General features: G+C 43.8%; 1 protein-coding gene across 1 annotated transcript in view; it reads right to left on the bottom strand.

Annotated features, from left to right (window-relative positions):
• rgs9b (regulator of G protein signaling 9b) overlaps positions 1-22,628 on the bottom strand; it is a 74,800-nt gene that overhangs the window by 42,097 nt on the left and 10,075 nt on the right. Inside the window, exons 3-6 of the mRNA XM_060844448.1 lie at positions 21,229-21,335; positions 15,669-15,720; positions 15,343-15,401; positions 13,123-13,199 (exon numbers count right to left, since the gene is read on the bottom strand). Of these exons, the coding sequence (XP_060700431.1) occupies positions 13,123-13,199; positions 15,343-15,401; positions 15,669-15,720; positions 21,229-21,335 (295 nt within the window). The remainder of the gene's footprint in view (positions 1-13,122; positions 13,200-15,342; positions 15,402-15,668; positions 15,721-21,228; positions 21,336-22,628) is intronic.

The following is a 22,628-nucleotide window of genomic DNA, read 5'->3' on the forward strand; positions in this document are numbered from 1 at the left end:
TATATTCAGAGGCAGTATTGTGAGATTGTATCCAGGGACAGTATTGTGAGACTATATCCAGGGACAGTGTTGTGAGACTTTATTCAGTGGCAGTATCATGAGACTGTATCCAGGGACAGTAGTGTGAGACTGTATCCAGGGTCAGTATTGTGAGACTATATCCAGGACAGTATTGTGAGACTGTATCCAGGGTCAGTGTTATGAGACTGTATCCAGGAACAGTATTGTGAGACTGTATCCAGGGTCAGTATTGTGAAACTGTATTGAGAGGCAGTATTAAGAGACTGTATCCAGGGACAGTATTGTGAGACTATATCCAGAAGCAGTAGTGTGAGACTGAATCCAGGGTCAGCTTTGTGAGACTGTATCCAGGGTCAGTATTGTGGAACTGTATCCAGGGACAGTATTGTGTGACTGTATCCAGGGACAGTATTGTGGGACTGTATCCAGAAGAGCAGTAGTGTGAGACTATATCCAGGGGCAGTATTGTGAGACTGTATCCAGGGCAAGTAGTGTGAGACTGTATCCAGGATATTATTGTGAGACTGTATCCAGGGACAGTCTTGTGAGACTGTATTCAGAGGCAGTATTGTGAGACTGTATCCAGTGACCATGTTCTGAGACTATATTCAGAGGCAGTATTGTGAGATTGTATCCAGGGACAGTATTGTGAGACTATATCCAGGGACAGTGTTGTGAGACTTTATTCAGTGGCAGTATCATGAGACTGTATCCAGGGACAGTAGTGTGAGACTGTATCCAGGGTCAGTATTGTGAAAGTGTATTCTGAGGCAGTATTGTGCGACTGTATACAGGGACAGTATTGTGAGACTGTATTCAGGACAGTATTGTGAGACTGTATCCAGGGACAGTATTGTGAAACTGTATCCAGGGACAGTAGTGTGAGACTGTATCCAGGGAAAGCATTGTGAAACTGTATCCAGGAGCAGTAGTGTGAGACTGTATCCAGGGACAATATCATGAGACTGTATCCAGGGACTGTATTGTGAGACTGTATCCAGGGTCAGCATTGTGAGACTGTATCCAGGGGCATTATTGTGAGACTGTATCCAGGGACAGTATTGTAAGACTGTATCCAGAGGCAGTATTGTGAGACTGTATCCAGTGACCATGTTCTGAGACTATATTCAGAGGCAGTATTGTGAGATTGTATCCAGGGACAGTATTGTGAGACTATATCCAGGGACAGTGTTGTGAGACTTTATTCAGTGGCAGTATCATGAGACTGTATCCAGGGACAGTAGTGTGAGACTGTATTCAGGACAGTATTGTGAGACTGTATCCAGGACAGTATTGTGAGACTGTATCCAGGGTCAGTGTTATGAGACTGTATCCAGGAACAGTATTGTGAGACTGTATCCAGGGTCAGTATTGTGAAACTGTATTGAGAGGCAGTATTAAGAGACTGTGTCCAGGGACAGTATTGTGAGACTATATCCAGAAGCAGTAGTGTGAGACTGAATCCAGGGTCAGCTTTGTGAGACTGTATCCAGGGTCAGTATTGTGGAACTGTATCCAGGGACAGTATTGTGTGACTGTATCCAGGGACAGTATTGTGGGACTGTATCCAGAAGAGCAGTAGTGTGAGACTATATCCAGGGGCAGTATTGTGAGACTGTATCCAGGGCAAGTAGTGTGAGACTGTATCCAGGATATTATTGTGAGACTGTATCCAGGGACAGTCTTGTGAGACTGTATTCAGAGGCAGTATTGTGAGACTGTATCCAGTGACCATGTTCTGAGACTATATTCAGAGGCAGTATTGTGAGATTGTATCCAGGGACAGTATTGTGAGACTATATCCAGGGACAGTGTTGTGAGACTTTATTCAGTGGCAGTATCATGAGACTGTATCCAGGGACAGTAGTGTGAGACTGTATTCAGGACTGTATCATGAGACTGTTTCCAGAGACAATGTTGTGAGACTGTATCCAGGGGCAGTGTTGTGAGACTGTATCCAGGACAGTATTGTGAGACTGTATCCAGGACTGTATCGCGAGACTGTATCCAGGGTCAGTATTGTGAGACTATATCCAAGGGCAGTAGTGTGAGACTGTATCCAGGAGCAGTGTTGTGACACTGTATCCAGGGACAGTGTAGTGAGACTGTATCCAGGGACAGTATTGTGAGACTGTATCCAGGGAAAGCATTGTGAAACTGTATCCAGGAGCAGTAGTGTGAGACTGTATCCAGGGACAATATCGTGAGACTGTATCCAGGGACTGTATTGTGAGACTGTATCCAGGGTCAGCATTGTGAGACTGTATCCAGGGGCATTATTGTGTGACTGTATCCAGGGACAGTATTGTAAGACTGTATCCAGAGGCAGTGTTGTGAGACTGTATCCAGGGACAGTAGTGTGAGACTGTATCCAGGGCAAGTAGTGTGAGACTGTATCCAGGATATTATTGTGAGACTGTATCCAGGGACAGTCTTGTGAGACTGTATTCAGAGGCAGTATTGTGAGACTGTATCCAGTGACCATGTTCTGAGACTATATTCAGAGGCAGTATTGTGAGATTGTATCCAGGGACAGTATTGTGAGACTATATCCAGGGACAGTGTTGTGAGACTTTATTCAGTGGCAGTATCATGAGACTGTATCCAGGGACAGTAGTGTGAGACTGTATTCAGGACAGTATTGTGAGACTGTATCCAGGGACAGTATTGTGAGACTGTATCCAGGGACAGCATTGTGAGACTGTTTCCAGGGACAGTGTTGTGAGACTGTATTCAGAGGCAGTATTGTGAGACTGTATCCAGGGACAGTGTTCTGAGACTGTATCCAGAGGCAGTGTTGTGAGACTGTATCCAGGGACAGTAGTGTGAGACTGTTATTCAGAGGCAATATCGTGACACTGTATCCAGGACAGTATCGTGAGACTGTTTCCAGGGACAGTGTTGTTAGACTGTATTCAGAGGCAGTATTATGTGACAATGTCCAGGGACAGTGTTGTGAGACGGCACGGTGGCACAGTGGTTAGCACTGCTGCCTCACAGCGCCAGGGACCTGGGTTCAATTCCCGCCTCAGGCGACTGACTGTGTGGAGTTTGCACGTTCTCCCCGTGTCTGTGTGGGTTTCCTCCGGGTGCTCCGGTTTCCTCCCACAGTCCAAAGATGTGCGGGTCAGGTGAATTGGCTATGCTAAATTGCCCGTAGTGTTAGGTAAGGGGTATGTGTGGGGGTATGGGTGGGTTGCCGCTTCGGCGGGTCGGTGTGGACTTGTTGGGCCGAAGGGCCTGTTTCCACACTGTAAGTAATCTAATCTAGAGACTGTATTCAGAGGCAGTATTGTGAGACTGTATCCAGGGACAGTGTTGTGAGACTGTATTCAGAGGCAGTATTATGTGAGTGTGTCCAGGGCCAGTATTGTGAGACTATTTCCAGGAGCAATGTTGTGAGACTGTATTTAGAGGCAGTATTGTGTGACTGTATACAGGGACAGTATTGTGAGACTGTAGCCAGGAACAGTATCGTGAAACTGTATCCAGGGACAGTATTGTGAGACTGTTTCCAGGGACAGTGTTGTGAAACTGTATCCAGAGGCAGTGTTGTGACACTGTATCCCAGGACAGTGTTATGAGACTGTATCCAGGGTCAGTATTGTAAGACTGTATCCAGGGACAGTGTTGAGAGACTGTATTCAGGGTCAGTATTGTGAGACTGTATCCAGGGTCAGTATTGTGAGACTGTATCCTGGACATTATTGTGAGACTGTATCCAGGACAGTATTGTGAGACTGTATCCAGGGTCAGTATTGTGAAACTGTATTGAGAGGCAGTATTGAGAGACTGTATCCAGGGACAGTATTGTGAGACTATATCCAGAAGCAGTAGTGTGAGACTGAATCCAGGGTCAGCTTTGTGAGACTGTATCCAGGGTCAGTATTGTGCGACTGTATCCAGGGACAGTATTGTGGGACTGTATCCAGGAAAGCAGTAGTGTGAGACTGTATCCAGGGGCAGTATTGTGAGACTGTATCCAGGACAGCATTGTGAGACTATAGCCAGGGGCAATATTATGAGACTGTTCCACATGTATTCTCACTGATGTCTGAGTGACAGTTAAGTTGTGATTTCACCATAGAACTGACATTATTCCAATTCATATTAAAATTTCAATCCAAAATACAATTTTAAAGGTATATGGTTTTTATTCCTCCCTCCTGACATCTCATAATGGTTTAATCATTTATGTTCTTTATGTTATTGGGGCATAAGTTTCAGGTTTGCTTTTCTTGCTACAGATGCTGTCAGACAACTGAGCGTCTCCAGCACTTTCTGTTTCTGTTTCATCTGTGCAGGAGCTCCTCAGGAGAGCTCCTAGGCCCAACCATCTTCAGCTGCTTGATTCATGGCCTTCCCTCCATCACTAGGTCAGGAATGAGGATGTTCACCGACAATTGCATAATATCAGCACCATTTACAACTCCTCAGATACTGAAACACACACAGACCACATACTTAACTACAGAAGCAATCATCGCAACACCCATAAACGGAGCTGCATCAGGACATTATTTAAATGGGCCAAAACATACTGCAGCACCCAGGAACTAAGAGCAGTAGATGAAAAGTACCTGTTCTTCTTGAATACGCTATATAGGTATCTGATAAACACAGTCCGCCGATTCATAAACAACAAACCCAAACAAGCAAACAGAGCACAGCCAGAAACTCTAGCCACACTACCATCCATTAAAGACACCTCGGAGATGACTACCAGACTACTCTGACCCCTTAAGGCATCATGGTAACCCACAAACCTACCAACACACTGAAACAGCTACAGATAAACTTAAAAGGACCCTGTACCAACAACCAGCAAAACTAATATTTACAAAATACCATGCAAGAACTGTAACAAGAACATTGAACAGACAGGCAGAAAACTAGCCACCAGGATACATGAACACCAACTAGCCACCTAAAGACATGAGCTGAAAATGTGTTGCTGGAAAAGCGCAGCAGATCAGGCAGCCCTTCTTCAGGGATTCCTGAAGAAGGGCTCATGCCCGAAACGTCGATTCTCCTGTTCCTTGGATGCTGCCTGACCTGCTGCACTTTTCCAGCAACACAGTTTCAGCTCTGCTCTCTAGCATCTGCAGTCCTCACTTTCAGCTAAAGGCATGACCCACTATCACTAGTATCCTTACATATAGATGAAGAAAGACACCACTTCAACCAGGACGACACATCCATCCCAGAACAGGCTAAACAGAGACAAGCACAGGAATTCCTACAGGCCTGATACATCAATTTGGACCCCATTTACCAACCTCTGAGAAAAAGAACTGGAAATGATATCACCCACCTTAACAGACCAAGACACATAAATGGTAAGTTTCACCGGAGGCTCACTGATGATGTTACCTAACATGGTGACAAAACAGCTCAGTGAGCAAACTTACAACCTGATTCAATGTTGTTAACATCGCTGAACCCCTACAATCAACATCCTGGAAATTACCATTGACCAGAAGTTGAATGAGACTAGCCATATAAATACAAAGGGTACAAAACCAGAACATACTGAATCATCTCCTGACTCCCCAAGGCCTGTCCACCATCTACAAGCACTAGTCAGGAGTGTGATGGAACACTCCCCACTTGCCTGGATGGGTGCAGCTCCAACAACACTCAAGAAGCTTGACACCATCCAGGATAAAGCAGCCCCCCTTGTTTGGCACCACATCCACAAATATCCACAACCTCTACCATTGACTCTCAGTAGCAGCAGTGTGTACTATCTACAAGATGCACTGCAGAAATTCACCAAAGATCCTCAGATAGCGTCCTCCAACGCCACAACCACTTCCATCTCGAAGGACAAGGGCAGCAGATATATGGGAACACCACCAAATTCATGTTCCTCTCCAAGTCACCCACCATTCTGACTTGGAAATATATTGCTGTTCCTTCACTGTTGCCGGGTCAAAATCCTGAAATTCCCTCCGGCATTGTTTGTCAACCTACATTAAAGGAACTGTAGCTGTTCAAGGAGGCAGCTGTTACCTTCTCTAGGGGCAACTGGGGATGGGCAATAAATGCCGATTGGGCCACATCCTACAAGTGAACTAAAAAACAGAAATGGTTGCAATAGCAGCTTAACTTCTGTTCTTAATTGGTGATCTTAAGTGATGCATTCTACATGGAAGTTGACGTCAGTATTTTTTTGAAAATCATGGAATCCTTACATTGTGGAAGCAAGCCACTTGGCCCAACCAGTCCACACCAACCCTCTGAAGAGCATCCCACTCAGACACATCTCTTACACTATCCCTGTAAACCCTGAATGTCCCATGGCCAATTCATCTGATCTGCACATCTTTGGACTGTGAGAGAAAACTGGAGCACTTGGACAAAATCCACGCAGACACGGGGAGAATGTGCAAACTCCACACAGACAATCACCCGAGACTGGAACTGAACCCAGATCCCAGGGCTGTGAGGCAGTAGGGCTAACCACTGAACCACCCAATCAACTCTATAGTAAGACAATCCATCTAACAAATACAGTGGCTCTGAGATTGATGCCTGATTCCTTTGGAAGCACTTTGTACAAGAAGTATTCAACTTAAACAAGTTAGTACATACCCTCTGGACTTGGGTATTTGATTGCTCTCCTTTGCCCTGCATTATTAACTCTCCAGTCGTAAAACCCACCTTTATATTTCCTTTCCCCATCTCCCCCACCCAGGCTCTCCAAGGCTGTATCCAGCCTTTACATTGAATTGTATCACTTCCTTAACTCTTGCTCCATTAGGAGCACCAACATCTTGGCTCCTTTATTCTGGAATTTTCTCTATAATATCTCTGCCAATCCTCCTCCAACAGCCTTCTAAGAATCCTTCCTAATCTGCCCCCAGCTCCTCTGCTTCCCTTTCCTCCCCCTTCTTTGTGTCAGTTTTCCTACCACCTCCAGCAGGCGACACCCAAATGCAAGGAGCCCGAGGGAGCTCCCTCGTGTTGTCGGGATTAATAGCAGAGCACCTCCAGATGGCCAGGTTAATGTGCTGGGGAACAATAACCGAAATCACTGGAGAAACTCAGCAGCATTTTGGAGAGAGAAACATTGTTAACGTTTTGAGCCCTTCTTCAGGATGGATGCTCAGGGGTTATGGGCTCAAATCTCACTATAACAGCTGATGAAACTGAAAATCAATGGGTAATAAATCTGCAGGGTATGAAGCTAGTCTTGGTATTGGAGCCATGGAACTAACACTTTGTCCTCATTGAAAACCCATCTGGTTTACTAAACCCCTTTAGCGGCAAGCCACTCAGTTCAAAGAACAAAGAATAAAGAAAGGTTACAGCCCAGGAACAGGCCCAGGAACAATCCTGAGCCAATCCAAATGTACTGTCTAAACCTGTCGGTCAATTCCTAAGCATCTGTATCCCTCTGCTCCCCACCTACTCAAGCATCTGTCCAGATGCATCTTAAATGAATCTACTGTGCCTGCCTCTACCACTTCTGTTCCAAACACCCACCACACTCTGTGTGAAGTACTTACCGCATGTACCCCCCTTAAACTTTCTACCTCTCACTTTGAAAGCATGACCTCTCGTTATTGAATCCTTCACCCTGGGAAAAAGCTTGTCTCTATCCACCCCTGTCTATACTCTTCATGAATTTGTAAACCTCAATCAGGTCCCCCCTCAATCTCTTTTTTTCTAATGAAAATAAACCTAATCTACTCAACCTCTCTTCATAGCTAGCACCTTCCATACCAGACAACATCCTCGTAAACCTTCTCTGCACCCTCTCCAAAGTGCCCACATCCTTTTGGTAAGGTGGCGACCAGAACTGTATACAGTATTCTAAATGCGGCCGAACCAATGTCTTGTACAATTTTAACACGACTTGCCAGCTCTTATACTCAATACCCCGTCCGATGAAGGCAAGCATACTGTATGCCTTCTTGACCACTCTATCCACCTGTGCATCAACCTTCAGGGTACAATGGACCTGCACTCCCAGATATCTCTGCCCATCAACTTTTCCCAAGGCTCTTCCATTCATTGTATAATTCACCCTAGAATTAGACTTGCCTAAATGCATCACCTCACATTTTCCTGGATTGAAAGCCATCTGCCACTTTTCTGCCCAGTTCAAGGGGAGATTAAAGATGAGTAACAAATTCCGGCCTTGCCAGGAAAGAATAAAGAAAAATAAAATTATCTGGAGAGTGTACGGCAGTGAATTAAAATATTTAAGGGAATGCAGCCCTAGAGTCATGGAGTCATACACCACAGAAACAGACCCTTTGGCCCAACTAGCCCATGCCGACCACATTCCCAAACCAAACCGGTCCTACCCGGCCAGGCCTGGCTCATATCCCTCTAAACGTTTCCTTTTCATGTATTTATCCAAATGTCTTTTAAATGTTGTAACTGTCCCTGCATTCACCTCAATATCTGGCAGTTCATTCCACACGTGAACCACTCTCTGTGCTAGAAAGGTTGCTGCTCATGTCCTTTTTAAATCTTTCCCGTTAAACATTTAAAAATATATTCACAGGATGAGGGCTAGGCCAGTGCCTAGAGGGCAGTTAAGTGTCAACCACATCACTGTGGGTCTGGAGTCACAACTCGGCCAGACCAGGTAAAGATGGCAGTTTCCTTCCCTAAAGGACATTAGTGAACCAGATGGGATTTCCCATCGACAATGGATCCATTAGACTTAATTCCAGATATTTACTGAATTCAAATTCCACCACCTGCCGTGGAGGGATTCGGACATGGGTGACCAGAACATTACCTGGGTCTATGGATTAACAGTCCAGTAATAATACCACAAGGCCTTCCAGTAATTGTGTAATTCACACTGTCCACACTTTAACTTCCTCACAGTCAGGCTCAGTAATCATTCCAATCCAGTCTCTGTGATCAAAGTCAGGGTTTGCCAGTTAAATGGACACATTTTTTTAACAATGGGCAGTGAAGGATGAGACAAAAATTGACTTTGGGAACAGGCTGTGAATACTGACTCTGCCTCACCATTCCAAACCAAACACTGACTCAGTGAAATGCTATCACAGTGAGGATGGATTTCAAACTGTTACAAATCCTGAAGCCCAAAACCTTCCTCAAGTTTCATTCTGTGTCTTAAAGCTTCTTCTACACCAAAAGAGAAAATGCTGGAAAATCTCAGCAGGTCTGGCAGCATCTGTCAGGAGAGAAACGAGCTGATGTTTCAAGTCTAACTGACCTTTCTTCTACACCATACAGGTGGAGAATCTTGAGAAAGAGTTAGAATTCCTACAATCTGGAAGCAGGCCATTTGGCCCATTGAATTTATTCCACCCCTCCAAAGACCATCCTATCCAGACCCATCCCCCTATCATATCCCTGTAACCCTGCACTTCCCATCGCCAATCCACCTATCCAAACATCTTTGAACTGTGGGAGGAAACAAGAGTACCCGGATAAAACCCACACAGATGCAGGGAGAACATGCAGACAGACACCCGAGGCTGGAATCGAACCAAGATTCCTAGCACTGGGAGGCAGTAGTGTTAACCACCGAGCCACATACCACTCCATGGCATAACTTATGTAATGAAGAAGTTGGGAAATGAAGTGAAGGTGTTCTGAAGAAGGGTCACTGGATCCAAAACGTTACTTCTGATTTCTCTTCAGAGATGCTGCCAGACCTGCAGAGATTTTCCAGCAATTTCTGTTTTTGTTTTTGATTTCCAACATCTGCTATGCTTTCAGTTTTTTTATTTAGTATTTATGTAGCACCTTTTGCAACCTTACAATGTCACAAAACATTTTCCAGCAAGGGAGAGCACTTTCTGAAGTGCAGTCAGTATGGTACAGTAATTCAGAAAATCGAAGCAGCCAATCTGCATGCAGGGAACTCCCACAAACAACAGTGTGGTAAAGACTAGATAATGTTGTGACATTGACTGGGGGATAAATACAGGCCGAGTCACTGAATAATCACCTGTTCTTCCTCAAAATAACACTGTCCAATTGTTTATGTCTCGCAGACAGAGCCTAAAGTCTCATCTGAAAGACAGAATCTCTGACAGTGTTGTGATCCCTCTGTATTGTCAGTGTGGATTATGTGCCCAAATCTCCAGTGTAGAACTTCCACATAGCATGTTTTATTAATGATTACTTTAATTATATCAGTAGGGCTAATATTCCTGTCATTAGATAAAGGTAAAGTCACCATCAGAGACAGACAACTGGTATGTGATTTAACCTGAGGGTTACTACACCATTGGTGAGGGCTGAGGTTGAGAAAATCAACCCCTCACTGTAACGTCAGACAGCATGGGAATTGAACCCACACTGTTGCCGTCACTCTGCATCATAGGCCAGATGTCTCGCCAACTGAACTAACCAAACCCCAGCCCTCACAGCCGTGGCTAACCAAAACCTCAAACAGACTGAGCAGGGCCGTCTCTGGGGACCCATCGGGTTTCAGAATTAACCCTGAAGCCTCTCAAGGGTTTTAATCTGTGACGGGCTCTTTCTGAAAGGACTCGGATTAGAGACAGCATCAGAACAAAACACCTTCACAGCTTCCTGCCACAGCATTCTTTCAGTCAGTGAGGTCTGGGTTCAAACTCCACTCTAGAGACTTCAGTACGACAATCCAGACCGACACACCAGTGCAGGACTGAGGAAGCACTGCTGCATTGTCAGAAGTGCCATCTTTGTGGGTGAGACATTACATAGAAACCCCATCTCAGTGAAGAAAATACTATAATAATGATTGAAGAAGAATTGGCAAGTTCTTCTGGTGACTTGAACAATGTTTTTGGTACCTCAATCAACATTGCCGAAACAGATTATCTGGTCATACACTCATTGCTGCTGGTGTGACCCTCCTTACTGTGTGAGTATTGTGTGCCAATTTTCCAAATAACAACAGAGATTTTTTTAAACAAAATCGTTAGTAGGGTGAAGTAATTCCATGGAGGCTGGTATCCCATCACCAAGTCACCCTTTACATGCCCAGTACATGGACTCTGAGCAGCCAACTCCGAATCATTCCCCAAAGCAAGGAAAATAGCTGCCAGCCTGGGCTCCCTGATTGAGCCAGGTTAACAATCCCAGTCAGGGATCTCTTACTTGATGGGATCCACCTGGCCAACTTGTTCCAATCACTACATAGGGGTATTGGAGATAACTAAAAGGATGTGGAGGGTGCTATACAAATGTGAACGTTCTTTCCCATAAGGTTTTAAACATCAGCAGGGTCATGGTATCTTCACAACACAAACTTGAAGCTACAATGCATTGTCTCTACACTGACTCAGCACTCCCCTCTACTGGGCATGGTTTATATTACACATACAGGGTGGTGTGCACGTTAACAAGGCAAAAGTGAGGACTGCAGACGCTGGAGATCAGGGTCGAGAGTGTGGTGCTGGAAAAGCACAGCAGGTCAGGCAGTATCTGAGGAGCAGGGGAATCGATGTTTTGGGCAAAAGCCTTTCATGAGGAAAGGCCCTTGCGCGTTAACAATCCTGGTGAGGAGTCACACTCCCCAGCACCCCCAATCACATGCTTGCCCCCACAGCTTTCTTCTCTTTAGCATCACAACCTGCATCTGGGTGGCATCCCAAAGAGTGGCAACTTCGTGCAAGAGAAAACATTACTCTCTAGTCCCAAACCAAGGTATAAGAGAGGAAAAGAGTTGTCAGCACTCTATACCCAAGACTTACAGGCCTGTGTACTGACACTCCCACTCCCTACAGCCAGAACAGCCTCAGTGACATGGCTCAGTAAGTATCCCTGAACAATATCACAAAGGAAAGGTTTTGGACTATAACCTGGTGTTGTGTGGTTTTTAACTTTGTCCACCCTCGTACAATACCGGCTCCTCCACATCATGACTAAGAACATAAAAAGAGACTCAGTCCCCTTGCAGACAATCCCATGGGATTATTTTGAAGAAGAGCAGGGGAATTACTCCCAGTGTCCCAGTCAGTATTTATCCTTCACTCACTGGATACAAATAAACAAAATACCGTGGATGGTGGGAAGCTGGAAAAAGCTGGAATGTGCTGGAAACATTCTGAAATACATCCTGTTAAAAGATCATCAACCTATGACAACTCTGTTCCAGTTTTACAGATGCTTTCTGATCTGCACTGTATTTCCAGCATTTTGCAGTTTTGTTTCGCTGAAGTACAGGCTGTCTGGTCATTAATATCCTTCTTGATTATGGCCACTTGCTGCTTGCAAATGGGCTGCCACATTCCCTACATAACAACAGTGAGTAGAAAGCACTTTGAAACACTTTGAAATGGAAGTTCTTCCATTTTTATTTAATTAGCCCATTGTGGAATTTTGTGTGAAGACTTCAGGACCCCAGAGCAACCTTCTGATGATGTCATGGAGCTGCACATCACTATGCATAAATAGCGTAATCTTATTTTCTTCACATTTTCATGTCCATGCTGTCGTCTGACCAGGTATGTCTTCCAGATTCTCTTAAATCCTAGTGTGTTCTAACTCCACCCACACTGTGCATAAATAGCACAGTGGAAGACATACCTGGTCAGACTACAGCATGGGCATGAAAATGTGAAGAAAATAAGATTAGTCTTCATCTAATGTAACTATAATTCTGGATCAGTGGTGCTGGAAGAGCACAGCAGTTCAGGCAGCATCCAACGAGCAGCGAAATCGACGTTTCGGGCAAAAGCCCTTCATCAGGAAATGTCAATTTCGCTGCTTGTTGGATGCTGCCTGAACTGCTGTGCTCTTCCAGCACCACTGATCCAGAACCTGGTTTCCAGCATCTGCAGTCATTGTTTATACCTAATGTAACTATAAGTCAGCTCCTAGTCTGTCTACAATCGCCATGTACAGCAGTGTTAGTATTAATGTATATAGTAATAAATTGTGTTACTTTGAAGTTTAGGCCTAAAAACATTCCTGACTTAGCCTGCTCCCGGACCAATCTGTAAAGAACATAAAATCCTAGCGCGGCAATAATCATAGCGCGGACACGATAAAACAATAATCTAGAAAATTAGGTGCTGTTGTCATTTCTGCTGTCACTAATTCTCAAGCACCCAGTGCCTGCTGTGTAAGGAAGTTTGGAACACTGACAATTTCACCTGAACTTACCGATATTGTTCCTTTGCCTGCATGATGACAAAATCCCACTTGTGGTTGATCTTCATGTTCAAGTTATTGTAATTTTCCTTAAAGAAATGAAACAATAAAGTCAATGTATCAATCCTTTTGGTCATCCAATAAAATACCTCATTCACCAAAAATCACCAACATTTTGTCCCATTTCACCCACATGGACACTACGGTCAAGAAAGCACAAAAAACACCCCTACTTCTTCAGGAGGCTAAGGCACATCCATAAAGACTCTTAAATTTTTTTATAGATGCACCATAGAAAGCATTCTATCCAGATGCATCACAGTTTGATAGGGCAACTGTTTTTCCCAAGACTGCAAGGAACTACAGAGAGTCGTGAACACAGCCCAGCCCATCACACAAACCAGCTTTCCACCCATCGGCCTCACTGCACGAGTAAAGCAACCAACATAATCAAAGGCCTCAACAGATTCAAGAACAGCTTCTTCCCTGCTGCCATCAGAGTTTTGAACGGACCACTTTAATGTTAATGTTGATCTCTCTCTACTTTCTCAACAGCTGTAATACTATATCCTGCATTCTGTTCTGTTCTATTACTCTGATGCACTTGTATAGTACCGCCTGCCTGTGATGCTTATAAGACAACACTTTTCACTGTACCTCGGTACACGGGACAGTAGTAAATCAAACCATATCATTCTCCTGACTATACCTTTTAAGATTGGTGTCTCTCAGGATTGCCAACTTTTCTGGTGTCTTCGGGATCAAAGCTGATAACTTTTAATAGGAAATTGGGGGTGGGGAATAATTTGTATTCATTCAAAAAAAATGAGATTAGAAATGGGTGAATAAAGTCACATAAACCAGATGATGAGATTAGAGGCAGGATAATAGATGAAAAACTGCAAGGAATATGTTCACTTGGAGTTGGCAACCTGGAATCAACAGGAGATGATAACAATTGTGCAGGTTCAACTCCTGCATTGGCTAAGGTGAAAGACTCCCCTTCTCATCTTCCCCCCTTGCCTGAGACATGCTGACCTGTAGGTTAAACCACCGCCAGTTCTTTCTGTCTGATGGGCAACTTCACCTTTTATTTACTGATGAACATTTCATAATGACAGTGCTTGTAATGGTCAGGAATACACTGTCTGAAAGGGCATAGTAAATAGTAAATAGTAAATTTTGAAGAGGAACTGGATAAATATTTGACACGGGAGGTTTGGAAGGATTAAGAGGAAAGTCCTGTGCTGAGGCTAATGGGATAACTCTTACAAAGATCTCCCACAGACATGATGGGCTGAATGGCCTGCTCCTCCTGTGCTGTCCCAGTCTGACAGTCTGTGAGAAAAACATTGAAATGCTGGTCCTGCATGAAAGCGTTCTACATATTTGGGAGCAATAGACATGGACATCTGGGGAGAGTGTACTGTGATATTGTGGAAACTATGAAGAACAAAGTTTGTGGGGCTTTGATAATCAGGTTCCTCAGGAAATGGTGAAGTGGGTCCCCATTGTGAATCTCACAGGTGTTAGACTTAAAACTGAGATGGTGGAGCTGTCCAGACACAATCCCAGAGCTCTGTTTCCAAGGTCTCACATTTAACTTGTGGGCATGTAACTAGGAGGAAGTCAGTTAGCTCAGTTGGCCAGACTTCTGGTTTATAACGTAGATTAGATTAGATTACTTACAGTGTGGAAACAGGCCCTTCGGCCCAACAAGTCCATACCGACCCGCCAAAGCGCAACCCACCCAGACCCATTCCCCTACATTTACCCCTGCCCCTAACACTACAGGCAATTTAGCATGGTCAATTCACCTAACCTGCACATCTTTGGACTGTGGGAGGAAACTGGAGCACCCGGAGGAAACCCACGCAGACACGGGAAGAATGTGCAAACTCCACACAGTCAGTCGCCTGAGTCGGGAATTGAACCCAGGTCTCTGGCGGTGTGAGGCAGCAGTGCTAGCAACCGTGCCACCCACCAAAGTCAAAGTGTAGAGTAATGCTGACATCATGGGTTCAATTCCCACATAGGCTGAGATTACTGTGAAGGACTCTCCCTTCGTTTGAAGGATGGTGACCCTCAGGTAAAACTATCACTAGGTTTATTCCTGCCTCTAATGGGAAGCCATGCTACGGCCTGTTGAAATTTTGGGGACTGAAAAGAAACATGCTTACATCACGCAAAGCAGGAAACTCTTGGGTTAGAGCGGTATTTGAAAGATCTCACCTTCTCATATTCTTCCAATAAACCTTTCTTGCATATATTTTTCTTTGCCAAATAAATTGCTGTTAAACACAAAAAGAAAATTCATCAATGAACTATTTCATTGCAGAATGGAAATAATGTCTCTACATTACAACAGGGACTATACTTCATTGGCCTTAAAGTACTTTAAAATGTTCTGAGGTTGTGAACGGCGCAATATAAATGCAAGGTGTTTCTTGTGTTTTAATTTAAACATTTCGCTGATTTTTCCCACTGCTAGTTGTTTGAGAGTTGGCACATTTAAGGAGGAAAATGATCATGTGAAAGACGTTAATAAATATACTCACCATAATCTGTGTCTTCCGCTGGCCACTCCTGAGTGGGCCAGAAGTAAGGAGTCTGTGTAGGATTTAAAGAAAAAAGAACAATAAAATAAATTCTTAGATCACAGGAAATACATAGAGATAGGAGGCTGGGACATATGTAAGTGTGTAAAAGCATCTTAAAAAGGATAAGGGGTTATCTTACTGAAGCATACAAGATTCTGATGGGGTTTGACAGGAGAGATGTTGAGAAAATGTTTTCAATAGTGGGGGAATCTCAAATTGGGGGTCATAGTTAAAGAGTAAAGGACCAATTCTGGAATTCTCTGCCCCAGAGGATTGTGGAAGCTGGATTACTACAAAGGGGTAGATAGATTATTAAAATTACAAAGAGTTTAGAGCTCTGATGAACTAGAAGGAGAGAGGATTTAGGACCTGGGGCAGATGAGTTCGGATCTTATGGGATGGTGGGGCAAAACTGAGGGGCCAAATGGCTTACTCCTGTTCCTATTTCCAATGTTCTTAACTTGACATTGAAAAAATATACCTTTGAACGGTTAATATTGTGTGCATGTATACTTGAGCTCATCCAAAATATTGTTACCTGTGTCCTTACTAACACCAAATTCACTTGTCACTTTTGTGCTCAATGGTGTCCTGTTAAGCAAGCTGGCAATTGGGAAGCTTGCATTTACGTTTTCAAACCTCACCATGTTCTCACTGACTCCTGATCTCTGTAAGCTCCTCCAGCCTCACAGCTTTATCTGTACTCCTCTAGTATGGTCTCACACTTGTCTGATTTCCATCACCCAGCTATTGCTTCATTGGCCAAGGCCAGGTAATCTAACAAGCCACAGGTGAGGTGCCAGAAGACTGGAGGTTGGCTAATGTGGTGCCACGATTTAAGAAAGTGGTAAGGAAAAGATAGGGAACTATAGACCAGTAAGCCTGATTTTGGTGGTGCTGAAAATGTGTTGCTGGTTAAAGCACAGCAGGTCAGGCAGCATCCAAGGAACAGGAAATTCGACGTTCCGGGCCAGAGCCCTTCATCAGGATGTGATGAAGGGCCCTGGCCCGAAATGTCGAATTTCCTGTTCCTTGGATGCTGCCTGACCTGCTGTGCTTTAACCAGCAACACATTTTCAGCTCTGATCTCCAGCATCTGCAGACCTCACTTTTTACTCGATGATTTTGGTGGTGGGCAAGTTGTTGGAGGGAATCCTCAGGGACAGGATTTACATGTATTTGGAAAGGCAAGGACTGATTAGGGATAGTCAGAATGGCTTTGTGCATGGAAAGTCATGTCTCACAAACTTGATTGAGTTTTTTGAGGAAGTAACAAAGAGGATTAATGAGGGCACAGCAGTGGATGTGATCCATATGGACTTCAGTAAGGCGTTCAACAAAGTTCCCCATGGCAGACTGTTTAGCAAGGTTAGATCTCATGGAATACAGGGAGAACTAACCATTTGGACACAGAACTGACTCAAAGGTAGAAGTCAGAGGATGCTGGTGGAGGGTTGCTTTTCAGACTGGAGACCTGTGACCTGTGGTGTGCAACAAAGATTGGTACTGGGTCCACTGCTTTTCATCATTTATATAAATGAATTGGATGTGAACATAGGAGGTATGATTAGTAAGTTTGCAGATGACATCAAAATTGGAAGTGTAGTGGACAGTGAAGAAGGTTATCTCAGATTACAACAGGATCCTGATCGGATGGGCCAATGGGCCGAGATGTGGAAGGTACAGTTTATTTTAGATAAATATGAGGTGCTGCATTTTAGAAAGGCAAATCAGGGCAGTACTGGAAAAGCCCTGGGGAGTATTGCTGAGCAAAGAGACCTTAAAATGCAGATTTATAGTTCCCTGAAAGTGGAGTTGCAGGAAGATAGGATAGTGAAGAGATTGTCTGGTATGCTTGCTTTTATTAGTCAGTGAACTGAATATAGGAGTTGGGAGGTCATACTGCAGCTGCACAGGAAATTGGTTAGGTCACTTTTGGAATACTGGATGGTACAGCGGCTCAGTGGTTAGCACTACTGCCTCACAGCGCCAGGGACCTGGGTTTGATTCCAGCCTCAGGCAACTGTCTGTGTGGAGTTTGCACATTCTCCCCATGTTTGCGTGGGTCCCCTTTGGGTGCTCCAGTTTCCTCCTACAGTCCAAAGATGAGCAGATTAGGTGAATTGGCCATGCTAAATTGCCCATAGCGTATGTTATTAGTCGGGGTAAATATATGGAAGGGAAATGTATCTGGGTGGGTTACTCTTCAGAGGGTCAGTGTGGACTTGTTGGGCCGTAGGAAATCTAATCTAATTCTAGTCTCCCTGCTATAAGAGGGATGTTGTGAAACTTGAAAGGGTTCATAAAAGATTTACCAGGATGCTGCCAGGTTTGGAGGGTTTGAGCTATAACAGCTGGGGCTGTTTTCACTGGACTGTCAGAGACTGCGGGAAGACCTTAAATAGGTTTATAAATCATGAGGAACATGGATAGGATAAATAGACAAAGTCCTTTCCCTGGGGTGGGGGTGTCCAGAACTGGAGGGCACAGGTTTAAGGTGAGGGGGAAAAAATTATAATGGACCTAAGTGGCAACTTTTTCAAACAGAGGGTGGTGCATGTATGGAATGAGCAGCCAGAGGAAGTGGTGGAGGCTGGTGCAATTACAACATTTAATAGGCACCTAGATGGATATATGAATAGGAAGGGTTTTGAAGTATATGGACCAAGAGCTGGCAAATGGGACTAAATTTATTTTGAATGATTGGTTGGCATGAACAAGTTGAACTGAAGGGTCTGTTTCCACGTTGTACATCTCCAGAAATCTATTTCTTCACCCGGAGGCCCATTGAAGATGTTACCGAGTAGGGTGACGAAACGTCTGGAACTGAACCTTCCAGCTCAGCGAGCAAACCTATATCCACAACCTCAACCTGAGCTTCAAATCTTTTCAGTCTATTTCTTCACTAAAACTCTTCGCCTTTCTCTTTCCTTCTCCTTATTCCTTAAAATCCACTGCTTTGACAAGCCTTTTAGTCACCCGAGGTAAAATCTCCTCAGCAAAAAAAAACAAAAGAACCATGGATGCTGGAAATCAGAAACAAAATCAGAAATTGCTGGAAAAACTCAGCAGGTCTAGCAGCATCTGTGGAGAGAAAGCAGAGTTAATGTTTTGAGTCCAACGCCTCTGCTTCAGAACCTTTCACAGATACTGTCAAACCTGCTGGGTTTCTGCGGGTTTTTCAGAGTTTGTTAAAAATTTAACTTTTGGTCGTAGTAAAGTTGTTCAAATATATTCTAAGCCAACGCAAGTTTTTCTTAAGAATGGTCACCAGACCTAAAACATTTCTCTCCACAGATTCTGCCAGACCTGCTGGGTTTTTCCAGCAACTTCTGATTTTGTTTGTAAAAGCTCATTGCCTGACTTTAATACTGTTTTCACCGAAAGATCTGGCGATGTTTTACCACATTAAAGACAACAGAAAAATAACTCTGGACTTGAAACGTTAACTCTGTTTCTCTCCACAGATGCTGTCAGACTTGCTGAGTTTCTCCAGTGTTCTCTGGGTTTGTTAAAAATTTAAGTTCTGGTTGTAGTCAAGTTCATCAAACATATTACAAACTAACTACAATTGTCGATTGTTTAAAGTCAAGCTATTTTGCAGACCAGTTAGCTTATTTATTAATGGATACTTAATTGCCAAAAGATTCAATGATTCCATCCACGGGTTTTGATTTGAGCTGAGTCCTGGTGATATTCTCAGGTTAGCCCTAGATTTCACTAAATACGCATTTAATAGACCCAAGTAGTATCATAAAATCGCTGCAGGGCAGATGGAAGCCACTTATAGAGTATAGAGTCATAGAGATGTACAGCACGGAAACAGACCCTTTGGTTCAACCCATCCATATCAACCAGATATCTCAACCCAATCTAGTCCCACCTGCCAGCACCTGACCCATATCCCTCCAAACCCTTCCTATTCATAAAGCCATCCAGATGCCTTTTAAATGTTGTAATTGTACTAGCCTCCACCACTTCGTCTGGCAGCTCATTCCATACACATACTTTGCGTGAAAAAGTTGCCCCTTAGGTCTCTTTTATATTTTTCCCCTCTCACCCTAAACCTCCACCCTCTAGTTCTGGACTCCCCCACCCCAGGGAAAAGACTTTGCCTATTTACCCTATCCACGCCCCTCATGATTTTGTAAACCTCTATAAGGTCACTCCTCAGCTTCCGATACTCCAGTGAAAATAGCCCCAGCCTATTCAACCTCTCCCTAAAGCTCAAATCCTCCAAACCTGGCAACATCCTTGTAAATCTTTTCTGAACCCTTTCAAGTTTCACTACATCTTTCCGATAGGAAGGAGACCAGAATTGCATGCAATATTCCAACAGTGACCTAACCAATATCCTGTACAGCTGCAACATGACCTCCCAACTCCTGTACTCAATACACTGACCAATAAAGGAAAGCATACCAAACGCCTTCTTCACTATCCTATCTACCTGTGATCCACTTTCAAGGAACTACGAACTTGCATTCCAAGGTCTCTTTGTTCAGCAACAATCCCGAGGACCTTACCATTAAGTGTATAAGTCCTGCTAAGATTTTGCTTTCTCAAAATGCAGTAGCTCACATTTATCTATATTCAACTCCATCTGCCACTTCTCAGTCCATTGGCCAATCTGGTTAAGATCCCGTAGTTACCTGAGATAACCTTCTTTGCTGTCCATCAAATCTGCACCAACCCTCTAAATAGCATCCAATTCACCACCATAACCCCACATTTCCCCTGGCTAATCCACATAGCCTACACATCCCTGGACACTACGGGCAATTTAGCACAGCCAATCCACCTAACCTGAACATCTTGGACAGTAGGAGGAAACCGGACCACCCAGAGGAAACCCACGCAGACACAGCGAGAATATGCGAACTCCACACTGACAGTCATCGAGGGCTGGAATCAATCCGGAGTCCCTGGCATTGTGAGGCAGCAATGCTAACCACTCAGCCACCAGGCTGTACGTCTATTAGCTGATAGCAGCATCTTAATCCGTGTCATCCAAGCCATATCATGAAGTAATTCAGACCTTGCCCAGGAGAGAAATGTGGTCAATGAAAGTTGCTCCATTTAACTGTAGCATAAAATCTTACTATCCTAAAGGAGGCCATTAAGGCAGTCATGTTTGTACCAGCTTTCAAGAGCTCCCAATTAATCTGAATTCCTCACCTTTTCCACCCAATTCTCTTTGAATTTCTTGTTTTCCCACAATTATCCAATTTCCTTTTGAAATATGTTCTTATATTTACTCCCAGCGCCCCACAGGCAGCACATTCCAGGTCACAACTCACTTCATCCTTTGGTTTTTCCGCCAATGTTCTTAAATTCTGATGACTGACCTATCTGCACTATTGGAAACAATTTTCCTGTGTGTAATGGTTCAGTTTTGTGTTAATACAGTGTTTGAAATGTAAACAACTCAGGAATCAAGATTAGTGAGCAAATTCCACGTGTTCACCCAAAACTGTGTGCATTCATGTTTGACTAGTGGCAAAGCCGGGATACCTACCTGGAACCTGTAAAGACTGTTGTCATGCTTCAGGACCAGGTTCCTGGGCTCCTGTAAGGGGTAAATGTAGCCAAGCTTCACAATCATATTCCCCAAGATGTAGCCTTCTGGAAAAAAACATGTCATTTCAAAAAAAAACTCAACAACGGTTTAGTTAGAGTGAAGTTATTGAAATAAAATGTAATTCATAAAACAGGTTCTACAGATATATATGCACATATGTGTAAAGACATTACAAATAATATCATATACACTACAACACACACATTCTGGGTGGCCCTGTGGCTCAGTGGTTAGCACTGCTGCCTCACAGCACCAGGGTCCCAGGTCGATTCCAGCCTTGGGCGACTGTCTGTGTGGAGTTTGCATATTCTCCCCATGTCTGTGTAGGTTTCCTCCTGCAGGCCAGGTGTATTGGCCATGTTAAATAGCCCATAGTGTTAGGTGTATTAGTGAGAGGGAAATGAGTCCGGGTGGGTTATTCTTCGGAGGGTCGGTGTGGACTTGTTGGGCCAAAGGGCCCATTTCCACACTGTAGGTAACCTAATCTAATCATTCTACACAGATGTACGTGTATATTTGTGCATTAATTGCACATATTATGAAGTGTCAACAATGGACCAGCAGATCACACTCTCAGCTCGTTCAAATCCCAATCCAGAATCAAGAGCATTCTGTTGAAGTATGCAACTTCTAATTATGCACAGTCAGTCCTTGCTTGCAAGCCTCAATAAAGTATACTCACCATTCATTGTAATTGGAGGTAATTTATTAAATAATCCACACACTGCGCTAAACGTTAGGCTGGAAGCCAATTTAAGATCCTTGGTCAGGTTTGCTGTATGTGATAGAAGCTAAATCTATAAATACAAAGCGTCTTGTCTTTTTTAGGCAGAAGGAATTTTTACATACATTTCCATAAAATAAAGGGTCATGGACTTAGCCAATCTCTGCTACATCCCCATGGCAACACCATGACTAATCAGAATCTATCTGCCTGGCTTGAAAATTAAGATTTTCAGTTCACAGTTCTTGCTATCAATGATGGCCCAGCCAATCAGCACCCCCTCCTCATGCTCTATAAAATGGTGTCTCCTTTTTCAAGTCTGCCTCTCGTGCCCTAGTTCTGATGAGTACAAGATGAAAAGCTTCAACTTCTTGTCTCCTTTTCGCAATGTCTGTATTTGTTGTGTGAAAGTTGGCTGTTGGGTTTACTGTGAAACCTCAGTAAGTAGCTGTAAAGTTCCATTGTAATGTCCTGAGGTTGTGCTATATAAATGCAAGTCTTCCTTCTGTTTAACATGTAATGTAAACATGCATAATGTATTATATGTGTACATGTTTACATACAAAATACTTCACAGTTTTCTCACCAAATCAACCAATTATCAAGCTTAATG

Source organism: Hemiscyllium ocellatum, chromosome 25 (assembly GCF_020745735.1).
Source record: "Hemiscyllium ocellatum isolate sHemOce1 chromosome 25, sHemOce1.pat.X.cur, whole genome shotgun sequence".
NCBI lineage: Eukaryota > Metazoa > Chordata > Chondrichthyes > Orectolobiformes > Hemiscylliidae > Hemiscyllium > Hemiscyllium ocellatum.